The 11,964-nt window shown below is 40.0% G+C and overlaps 1 protein-coding gene across 1 annotated transcript; it reads right to left on the reverse strand.

The window, feature by feature from the left end:
• Positions 1-995: 995 nt before the first annotated feature.
• Positions 996-5,969, reverse strand: espnlb (espin like b; the record flags this gene model as incomplete). The annotated part of the gene is made up of 5 exons (XM_080485802.1): positions 996-2,591; positions 3,222-3,401; positions 4,320-4,438; positions 4,591-4,720; positions 5,955-5,969. 5 exons carry the CDS (start codon positions 5,967-5,969, stop codon positions 996-998), a joined length of 2,040 nt encoding a protein of 679 aa, XP_080341928.1.
• Positions 5,970-11,964: the final 5,995 nt, after the last annotated feature.

The following is an 11,964-nucleotide window of genomic DNA, read 5'->3' on the forward strand; positions in this document are numbered from 1 at the left end:
TACAAAATAAGGATACATACATTATGAAAAGAAAAAATATATATATCAAACTCAATTTAATAATTTTTTTCTCTTTTTTAGTATATATATCAGTTGTACATTTTTAGTGGAAAAACATCGCAATTTAAGATAGCTTCCAACTTCAACATATATATAAACCCCTTGTAAATAACCTATATAAATAGATAGATAAATAAATAAATAAATAAATAAATAAATAAATAAATAAATAAATAAATAAATAAATAAATAAATAAATACTTTATGAAAATACATATACACAAAATAAAAATATATATTAAGTATACCATGTATATACAAACATATAATACATATCTGATTCATCACGTCTGAAGTGGGGTAGGAAGAAGACCATCTATTCAGTTTTAACATTGTCTTAGTGAAATGTGCTAAAATGAAGGTCACCAAGATCTCCAGCATGTTTTCACAAATTCACCCTCGCACTTTGGTTTTGATGTTAATGCTGCTTTTTTAATGAGGCGTCTTTTAAGCCCGCATCACTGATTTGTCAGCTCAGGTTCCAGTGTTGTATGTCTGCTTCTCTGACCGAAACTTCTGCACTCGATAAATCAGATAAGTCTCCATTTTCTTAATGAAAAGATTCTGGTCAATTTCTTTGTATTTTTTTTTTACTTGTGTATGTATGTACCTGGACTGCATGCTTGACATCTCTGAAATATAAGGATTTCTCTTATAAGAATCAGTAGATAATTGACAAATTGTTGAAATCGTAAGAAACCACTGTGGAAAATTCTCTTCTTTCATAACAAACTTTTGTACATTATTGCTTGTGTGCAAAGTCTCCAAAAATGAAATCGAGGAGGCTTTTTCAAACTGTGTTTATCGTTTAAGTTCACAATAACAACACACCATTGAGCTATTCTTGAAATAATTTTATTGAGCTGCCATTAGTTCACCAAAATAAGCACTTCAGCATCAATTTGTGCAAAAATGTTACAGATAATCAAAAACATCTAATGTTCAAAGTCAAACAGTTCAGCCTCCTTTTCTTTCCAGAAAGCAAAACTGCGGTCGATATATTTACAGATATCTTCATTGTTGAAACAGGAGATGTCCGTGTCATTGCCACTCTCCTCTGGAGTTGCATTTTCAACTATCACCTTGGGGACTAATCTGGTATCTGGCAGCAGCTGGGATGACGATGGACAGCAACATGACTTAGATTCATTGAAGAAGCGAGCTTTAATGTCCTCGAAGCCTTCGCTCCACTGTCGCCTCCCGGCCTGGATCTCTTGGAGGACGGCCCTGTGGAAGTCCCGCACCTTTTCCCATGGGAAACTGCCGACATGGTCAAAGACTTCGAAGCAGAGGAGGTGCCTCATCTTCCTCTCCTCGGGCAACAGCTCCTGCTCCAAGATGTGAAAGTAACCCAGCATGAAGAGATCAAGCGTCAAGCTGTCGTGGCTCATGGCAACACCGTCCACATCTGGCAGGAATTGCTCCGGAGAGTAGATCGCTCGAGGACTGGGACTTTGTGAGACATTCGAAGAGGACAAACAAGCGTCTTTGAATTCCATTTTGTGTTTCCAGGAGTTTAGCATTTTGTCCACAGCACTTCGCTGCTTGCAGAAGTGAAACATGGAGGTGACTTTCTGCTGGGGCTGTGCTGCTGTCGTCCTCCCCGATGCTGCAGCCTGTCCCTGTCCCTGTCTCTGTCTCGCTGCCCTCACTGAAATGGCATACGCAGACTTCTTCCAGTGGCTGAGGAAAAGCACCACTATTCGCTCTTTTCTTAAGCTGGTAGTCTCCATTACAGGCACAAGTTTTTTGGGGACCTCACAGTGGCCGACCTCACAGCCGAGACCTTTGTTGGTGTTGTTTCCGACTGGCGTCGCTGTCGGCGTCGCTTGGCTCGTCAGACCTTGTCCTCCTTTTGCAACCCCAGCAAAGGGATAGATGCAACCAATCTGACCCTCAAAGTTGGTCCTGAGAGTTCTTACTGACACTCCAGACTGCTGGATCTCCCGCTCCACCCGCTCCCTCTGTGCCCTGCTGTAGCTGTTGCTCTCCAAACGATGACTGAAAGCAGACGCCATCCCTATGTGCGGTATCCTACATGCACTCAAGGTTTCCACACTTGCGTGATCGTCCGGTGCCAATCTGTCTCCTAAATCAACCCCTGAACCTTGGTTCATCTCCTGCGTTCCCGCTATAACCCCCTCCACCATCCCTCTTTCACCATCCAATGTGACGGTTTGGGGCAGATTAGCCACCAATAAAGACATACTTCTAATGATCTCTGAGACACGACTGCACCACACTGGCAGAGCCAGGTGCATTTTCCCCTCAGAGTCCATCTGTTGCAGGACCTCTTTGTTGAGGGAAATGTTCACAATAGGATCGGGTAAAATAGCTCTCAGCTCCTCGGTCAGCCGGGTCAGCTCCAGCTCGTAGGCCTGGCAGCGTTTCTGCAGGGAAACCGACTCAATCTGCTGCTGCAGGTACAGCAGGTCCTCTTCTGTTAGGAGCTCACCAAAGGGTCCCAAGACTGCATTGTGTGCTTGGGAGTACTTCCAGCTGTCCACCGGTGTGTAGCCGTTAACAATGTCCTGTTGGAGAGGTTTCAGCAGAAAAAGAACCAGGTGAGTGCCAAAGAAGGGAAATCCATTTATTTGCGTTCTTTCAGCCCTAACACTTCCAATATCTTCAATCTGAAAGTTCCCCTGGATTATTCTGAACATGCGCAATATGACTGGAAATAATCTCGTGATAAAATAACATCCTGGGGAAAAAAAACAACTTTGAGTTTTCAAAGAAAAAAAAGAATATCACAAAAAAATTTTTTTTAATTCACTCAGTATTATAATAGCATTGATTTCTGTGTAGTAAAAACAATGGGATCAACAAACACATTTGACAAAAAGATGGAAGCCAGATTTTACTAACAAGTCTGAAATATGGAAACTGTTCCAGGTGAGCTGGTTGAAGGCAATAGCAGTGATTTAGAGATAATAAGCATATTAAATGATGTTCATTGGAATTATGCCACATATTTCTATTATTAGTTCATTGAGTCATTGAGATAAACCAGTACACAAACACATAAACTAACATGCTTATTTAAATTTCGCCAGTTGTTGAAGCTTGAAGACAAAAGTCTCATTGAGAATTGCTTAAGTGACCCCAGGGCCCATTTCGTCACATATTGCCTGGAGAAACATCCACCACTACCTCTGTACCTGTCTCCTCTGTTCCTCCTCATCCTGCAGCCTGACCTGCAGCTGCCGCACCATCACCTGTCGTTTCCACTCTGCTATCGGGCGGCCGCTTTCATCATGGGTGGGCACCAGCGAGTCAATGTCGGCCAGGATCACGTCGACGATCGGCACCTCCTCCTGCTCCTCCTCACTGTCCAGTTTCTGTAGGTGTTTCGTGTTACAGAGATCAGAATCATTGCAATAAGATCTGGTTTTTCGTCAACTCTTTGTGACCTGAGGACATTAAACCATCATTGTCATGTATTCAAGCCTCTCTTCCTTCACGTCACTAAAGCTTAAACATGCTAAAGTCTGAGGTTAGAGTCAACAAACACACCTGCTTGTGTAAGATAACTATCTGAGCTACAGTGCACTAGCAGAGCTCTCTGGGATGATCATGTGAACAGGGAAACAATGTTGAATCAGGCGGAAATAATACATGATTGAAGTATGAATAAACCAATGTTGAGGATAACATGTTATTAAATGAACGAGTTACTGTGACACCGCCACTCGTGTAGTGATGCGTATGTTACTGATCACTGTTATAAATCAGTATTGCAGTTCACTATCAGCGGGCTTGTCACCTCTTGTTATTATTGTTGTTAATCAGTATCTTCTGCCAAAATGAACCTGTAACTCAGATTTCCCCACAGGAGGTTGACATCTCAGCTCATGTGTCAGACAAACACGAAAGTAAGGCAGCTGTATGCATGTTGTCAGTTCCAATTAATGGCAGTTTCTTTTATAACTAAATAGAAATAATCTGTAACTATTAAAGTAACTACACTCCTTTAATAGAAGTTACTAGAAACATTAAACAGGAATAGATTTTCAAAATATTGCCAAACATTTATTTTATATTACATGTTTTCAGATTTCATTAGCACACTGTAATAGGTTATTACTGTATTACTGTATCACCAGCTGAATATTTTGTGTGTGTCTTTAATTCACGTTAGTGACTGTACTAGTAGTTTAATGAAGACTGTGTGCTTATTTACCACCTTCTTCATTCCCACAGGTAAAGGCAGTTACATTTAAACTGGGTTTTGGTTTGTGCTGAAGCAGCCTGCTCACCGTTTGTCCAGTGAACACGGCTGTGAAACCGGCGTGCCTCAGAGACTTGATAGACTTCATGTGAGACATCAGTGAGAGGTCCCTCTCTGGAGGCCTCAGATGAGTGAACGATGTCACCACTGTAAACAAGCACAGCCAAAGGTGAAAGGTCAAACGGTTAACTCCGAAATACTACAGTTTATTTTCATGAAGGCAGATGAATTAAAAACAATAGAATATAATACAAAGATTGACTGTGTGCACATATATGTGGTATTTCTTTGTGGATCACCTGAGGAGGCAACCTGCACATTCTGGATTGAGCCTGTGGTGGGCTTCCTTGAAGCAGCAGCGGGGGTCAGAGAGGAGGGCGCAGCAGAAGGGGCCGGGAGGCGAGGCAAGGGGAGCACCTCCTTCACTGGCTGCTGGGGACACACAGGATCAGCCGGGATGTACAAAGACTTTAGAGACCGTTCAACAAAATCAAGAATGGGTTTCCCCCACTTCAGCTCATTTTTCTCCTGTCGTTGAAATATTAAGCTGTGTGTAATTATAATACCAAGTGTAACAGGATGAAATATTTCTGAATATGTTTTTTCGGGGGGGGGTTTCTAAATGTATTTAAACTCATTCCACAAGATATTTCACAAGATAAAAATTAGTTTATGAATGATGGAACAACTTAAGATACAGAATAAGTCAAAAGTTAAAGGATTTATTTGTGATTTTACACAATATCCAATTCAGTTTGAACAGCTAAAAAGTGTTTGAATAGCGTCAGACTATTCTTCCTCCCTCTTCTTGTTGTTAAACTTTCAAAACTTTGACATTTTAGATCTAAAGTGTTGGTTAAAAATGAGTTGCATGGTGGTGCAGCGATTACTTCTCTTATTACTCACACAATCAACATTCCCAGTTTGAGTCAGGCTTGCGGGCCTTTCCTTTCTGTGCAAACTGATTGTTATTGCTGTGCAGGCGTGTTTTTTTAATTTATTTTTAATTTTTTTGATTACTCTGGTTTTCAAAAACATGGATTTTAGACTAATTGTTGTCTCTAAATTGGCCCGTTGGTTAATGTGAGTGTGTGTGATTGTCTGTCTCTCTGAGTTGGCCCTGTGATAGACAGGTCACCCAGAGTCCGCTGGGATCGGCTCCAGCGCCCCATAAAACATATTGCTCTCGAATCCTTTTCTGCAGATTTTACAAGACAAGGTGAAATCAATCACTGGATACATGTGTTGGCCAATCTATTGTGTCTTATCAAGGTGGCATGGCTTGGTGGTTGGTTTTTCTTTCACTGGTTTTCACTGGTTAACCCTAACCCTAACCCTGCCGCTTAAAAATGTAGAGTCAAGCTGGGAAATTAATTATTTTAACGATAAATTCATCATCATGGGCTTTTTAGTAAGTTTGTAAATTTTTCAAATCATTTTCTATGTTTGATTATCAGGCAGCTATTTGTTTATGATGTTTGTCCCACAGTGAAAACATTCAAAAATACAAACAAACAAGAGGGAAGGGAAACTACCTCAAATGTGTGTACACAAAACAATGCATTTGAAACTTTCAAAAGATACATATTGATCTGTAATGTTCGCCATTTCCACTCTGAAGTAAAACCTTTATCTGAGTCCCTGTATACTGACGAGTGGTCACCTTGCTGTTCTCCATTATGAAGCTGCTCCTTCAAGCTCAGGTGTTGCAAAACCGCCAAAGCTCGTCTTTCTGAAAATGAACATGAACAAAACGCATAAGACCACACAGCAGTGAATAGCTCAGAAGCAATCTACTTAAAGACCCCCTAATGACACACACACACACACACACACACCAAGTTCACGCACAGAGACTGTGCTTCCCGTAGTACTTGGACCTAAAACAAGGAGTGGTGAAAGGGGACCCTGCTGTGTGAATGTAGCGTAGGCCACACGGAGAGCAGGAGAAAGCGCGTTACAATTTGACGAGACATGATACGCTGCCTCAGGTAACCTTTCCAATTCACAGGGCTTTTTCAAACGCGCCACACTTTTCAACACCCTCAGTACTACACGGATAATAACACTGTTTCTCGCTATTGAAAGTGCCCTCAGACGGAGAATCTGATGCTCTTGTACAAGTTTCTGGCACAGTGCGTCACTGTGTTCCAAAAACATTCAAAATCATGACTGCGTCTGTCATATAATAGATACATTCAACCTTCTGCTGTGGTTTTAAATCCAGCTTTTCCCCCAAACAAACCCAAACAAAGCATTTTACACTGACGTTAGTTTGCAATATTCTTGTTGCCTTTTGTAATCCATTGATGTATTTACACAATGACAGAAAACAAAAGTTTTAGTTTTTTTAAATAAGAAAAAACGATTTCAAAACTAACATGTGTAGGAAGCAATTGCAACATTTGAAGGTATTTTATATTACGTATACACTGAATTTCGCTCTGAAATAATCTTTTGTCATATGTTATTATATTAATTTCCTCCAAAGCATGCTTTGGCATTGACATCTAATGTTTGTCTTAATCCATCAACATTAGAGCTTAGCCGACCCGTCACTATCAAACCCACATGCATACTGTACTTACACATGTATTCCTGAAAGTGACGAATGACCAGTAATGTGACACAGAAGGTCGAGTGGGTGAAAAAAAAAAGGGCAAGTGATCAAAAAGGTTCAATAATAAAACAGAATATCTCCACAAGCTGATGTCTGTGTCTTCACCTGGTAGCAGCCGATAAACAGTAAGACCAAGGAGCTGCATCACTTGCCAGACTCAGACCTTGGGGGTCCTTCTTAGTGTGCATAATTAAAGCGGGGGGATAGGATGACCAGGACATGGAAGTATAGACCGATCACACCGTCAATGTATGTAGGATGCACCATAATGTAGGCTCTGTGTGTGTGTGTGTGTGTGTGTGTGTGTGTGTGTGTGTGTGTGTGTGTTTATTTGAAGCTATCGCTGCAGTTTTCATCCTGCTATACCTGCTACAGTGGCCTCAAAATGCCAGTTTCATAACTTGTATTTTTTCTTTTTTTTTTATTGTCCCCTGTTGTATTTGCCCGGAGAGAATCTCACACAAACACATTTGATCTCATTTAAACTCAGTTGATAATCAGGCTAAATTATGAAACAGAAAACAATTAAAATTACTCCCTATTTAAATTCATGTACATTTTTATTTCTTACACAATCATCTTGGGGGTCAGGACCCCCAAGATACAGAAGAGCCGCCTTGGACTGAAGTAATCAAGCACAGCTTCTTGCACATTTCTACGATCTACTCACTGCATTGACCACGGGGATTGTATGAGCTCAGAAAAGTGGTTCAACAAGTTCCATTTTCAGTGACTCTGCAAGCCGCAATCTTATATACAAGCAGTGAAAGTACAATGAAAGTTGTTGTTTTCACTACAATGTCAAGTAAATGAGGCCTGAATATGGCAGTGCACAAGGACAACCAGGAATTCCACTCTTGACATTTGTGGATGTATACTATGATGTGCTGTCTAAACATTCATTTACTGTATTTTATCTGTCGGCTTAGTTGTTTGACTAAACTAACGTAACTTTGTAGGAGTGTAATATCTATGAGTGTGTTGTTGTGTCTTGTGATCAGTAAAGATTCTAAAACAAGGATTGTGCACTTTGTGTATTTTCTTCATGTTGAAATCCCATAAGGTGCAGATGTGAAGCAGATACTCCAGTGGAAGTCGCTGTTCATCTAAAACGAAAAGATTGCACTTCCTTCTGTTTCTCTCTTTATTGACACCAAAACTCTTTGCGAGCAGTTATTGGCTTCATATTAATTCAGTATTGCGCGGCCTTTGTTCATTTGTTCAGTGTAACTTTCTATTATTAAAACAGGCTATAATTTAGAATAACAGTTGGTTTATATGTTCTTTCCTGCTTCAAACTGTTTCAGATTTGTGGTGTGATACAAGTATTTTGTATTGTTATGGGAACAAGTTCAATGGATGGTGACAGGCACTGTGCGATGGACCCTCATCTTTGTAAAATATGATTTTGTTTTAGTTCGACTTATTTATGTCCTATTAAGTTTGGTGTGTTTTGCAAAAATTTTCTGCTAATTGACACCACAAGGTGATTTCGTGCAGTTTTACTCCAAACAGCAGGGAGGTAAAATGTCTGCATACATATAAAAATGTGTCTTCTGTGAACCTTTCGGAGAAAAATTCATCCATCCATCCTTTAATTCCACTTCATGTAATTCACTGTTGCAGGGCCCAGGAGCCAAGCCCAGCTATATGAGTGGAAGTAGGCTAAACTGTTGACAGTTCACCACTTCATTACAACAGAGATAAACAACCAGACATGCTCACATTTACCCATGAGCAGTTTAGAGTTACCAGTTCGACTGGGAGTGCCCAGACAACATGCAAACTCCAGATACAAAGTTCCTTCCCAACTGATGAACAGAAAATGAGATCTTCTGTTTTCAGGGTGAGGCATGCAAATATGCATCAAGCTGGACTGAACCACTGGGTGATAATTCTTCCATCCATTCAAGATGAGGTCCAGCAGTGGCTTGAAATGTTAGGAATGCCTGGCAACCACAGAGAAACCCACACATCCCCTAGTAGAACATCCACACAGTAAGTTTAACCTTTTCACTCTTCCACCATACTGCCCAACATAGAACTTTATTCATTTTTACAACATACAGTATATATTTGCTATGTACTTAACATAAAAGTCAAGTTAAGAGTCAAGTTAAATAAGGAGAAAGCAAAAAAATGGGCTCATGTTAATGGGATAATTATGAAATATTTAGAATGTTGATTTACACTAACGCACTGCGTGTGGTGATTCCTCATATGTTTCATAAGTCCAGCATGCAAAGGTCCAAACAGATTGAGAGGTTTTCAATGATTTTTGTGTTTGTTCTGATTGGAACAGCTCGTACATGTGCAAGCAGTGCGCTGCGTTATTGATACCATTTCTAATGTCTGCCACTGTGTTCCTTCTTAACAGCACATATCAAATAGCAGCAGCTGCATTAGCACGCTGTGTTTCTCTGGCCGTGTACTTATAGTGCAAATTATAAGGTGGGTGGGGTTGTCCTCCAGTGGAGGTATAAGAGGTGGAGGTATAAGACTAGGTTGAAGTTTCATGCCTTGATATTGACAGTATTTAAACCAGTTGTTTAGAGTCCGATGAGAGGCGGCGGCTCTGCACTCAGTCCATGACCTTTGTGTCAAACTGAGTATTCCTGCCTCTGTTAGTAGGGGATTAGTGTGACTGAGTGTCCCCGCTGCCGCAGAGCACATGGTGAGTACATAATCAATAATGGAAGGCTGCACAAACACAGGCTCGCCCCGTGTGTTCACCATGAGCAAAAGTACAAGCTGTTACAGTGCAGACATGAGAATGGCATGATGATTTGTTATCCATTTGTCAAGTCCCTCCGTCACCGACGAAAACAAAATTCCTCTGTTGGAGTCATGTTTCATTTTTGTTTGTCTTTTCAACACGTTGATGAAAACAGATTCATACGCTGCATTACATTACACCATGATGGGTGAGCACATTACTGCAGCGCATGAAGCCGTATGTTGCTCGGAAACAGTTCCTTTATGTATAAACTCACTTTATTTTAACAGAAGCAAATTGAGCAGCTGACTAACGAATGTCATCCAGGTTTTCTGTCCCTCAAAAGATAAAATTCACAAAGTATATCAGCTGGACATAGATACTAAGTTATTGTTGGAATACTCAAGTCTGTTGCACATACAGTATGAAGAAGGTATTTGAAATTCTCGGTTCATTATTGATTGAATTGCTCAGTTTTGGCTCGTTATAACTGAAATGAAAATCATGACTACGTATTGATGATAATAATGGCGTGTTGGTTTGGGTAAAGCTGAAACTAAAGGAGTAATACGAGACTTAGTAAAGCGTATATTTCTGACTACATGTAGTGAAAAACGTCGATCTGATTTTTTTGGAAGTTCCACCCACATTATTTTAAGTGAACGAGCACAAACATAATTTCTGCAGCGAAAAAAACGTGAAGGATTAAAAACATCTGGAGAAATGAATCAAACATCACATTCAGGAGTTGCATAAGTTTCAACACTCATTTATTTATTTGCTTTGTTTTTTTTGGGTTGTTTTTTGTTCGACAACTTTTTGTTATGTGTCCACAGACATGAGAAAGAACTCTCAAAGATAAACACTCAAAAGATAAACGTGAGCACTGAGATTAAGACTTCATCACAGGCCTTGGCCTGTTTCTGCTTCAGTCAAGCAGCTCCGAGCAGAAGTAACAACAGATCCCGGGATCACTCACCCTGAACGCCATTAAAAAATAAATAAATAAATAAAAAAACAACAATCCTTCATCAGCACTTTTTACTCTGCGGCGACACTTGACAAAGCAGCAGGCCAGTTATTTTTTTTATTCTTCATGGTATACAGAGGGAAAAAAAAAGAGAGTTAATATCATCTGTGTTATGAGACCCAACACAGAAATCTCCACTTATATACAAGACAGAGCCAAGAGGAAGGTTTCCAGTTAATCATTACAGGGATCATGAATGACAATACTTTACAAGCAGCACGTCAGGGGTGGAAAAGCTGTTGTCATTAGCAAGCGGTAAGGCAGGAGAGATGGGGCAGGGGGGACAGCAGAAGATAAGTGGATCCGCATGCTTCGATCCAGAGCTATGACAGTTAAGAAGCAGCCAAATATTAAAATAATCGACTCATGTGTCTTTCAACAATTACTGGCCAGCACACTAAAACTGTCTCACAAAGTGTTTTTATTAACATGATACCCTGAACCTATCAGGGCTGGAAGCATTGCGAATCATCTGCTAGTTGTAAACTAATAGGTCAAAGCATTTCTGGTGTTATTGGGGGGGAGGGGGGGGGTCGTTGAAAACATGGCTCCAATTGTCTTTCCCTTCCAGGACATGATTTAAAATAATTAAAGAAAAAAGAACCACTTTTTCTATATACTCTAGAAATACCATAATAATAAAAAAGAAACTTAATAAATAAAGATGCTTGGTGCGTCAAGTGCAAAACGTTTAAGGAACATAATTTTATGTTTTAAGATTTCATAAATAATTTATATAACTTTGCATTTGTCTTCTGTACCAGCAGACAACATACAATCTGGATCTGTGAGAGTTTTACAAAACAAACTTGATCCCACCAAGATGACCCAAAATATTCAGGATTACTTCAACTCGCTCTTTGTGGACAGCAGGGTGACGGACTAAATGTAATATACTCCCGCTTGAAGTCAGATTCTCTACATGTTTTCACAGCTCTAGGCTGCATCGCTCAACAGGTTGGCTGGCCTGCGGCTCACACAGTCCTAAAACTTTTGTTAAAACAAAACAAATGTAAAACTGCAAAAGTATACTGGCTGGCTGACCATAACTTTGCAATTAAAAATCAAATCAGTGCAGTTTGTTTCTGGAAAATTGACCAAATATTGTTATAATTGCGTGACAAAATAAGTCCTTGATCACTTAAAGTCTTACATTTTAAATGGTATTATAGATAATAAAGAGAGATTTTGGGCCATCCTGGTAAGAACATAAACAAAGCTACTAGAAACCATCTCTGGATATGAAAAACACCAAGCTCATCATACTGATACAAGAATCCGGTGGTCAAATATTGAGCAGCTACAGT

This window comes from Lipophrys pholis (genome assembly GCF_963383615.2).
Source record: "Lipophrys pholis genome assembly, chromosome: 1".
In the NCBI taxonomy this organism is placed as follows: domain Eukaryota; kingdom Metazoa; phylum Chordata; class Actinopteri; order Blenniiformes; family Blenniidae; genus Lipophrys; species Lipophrys pholis.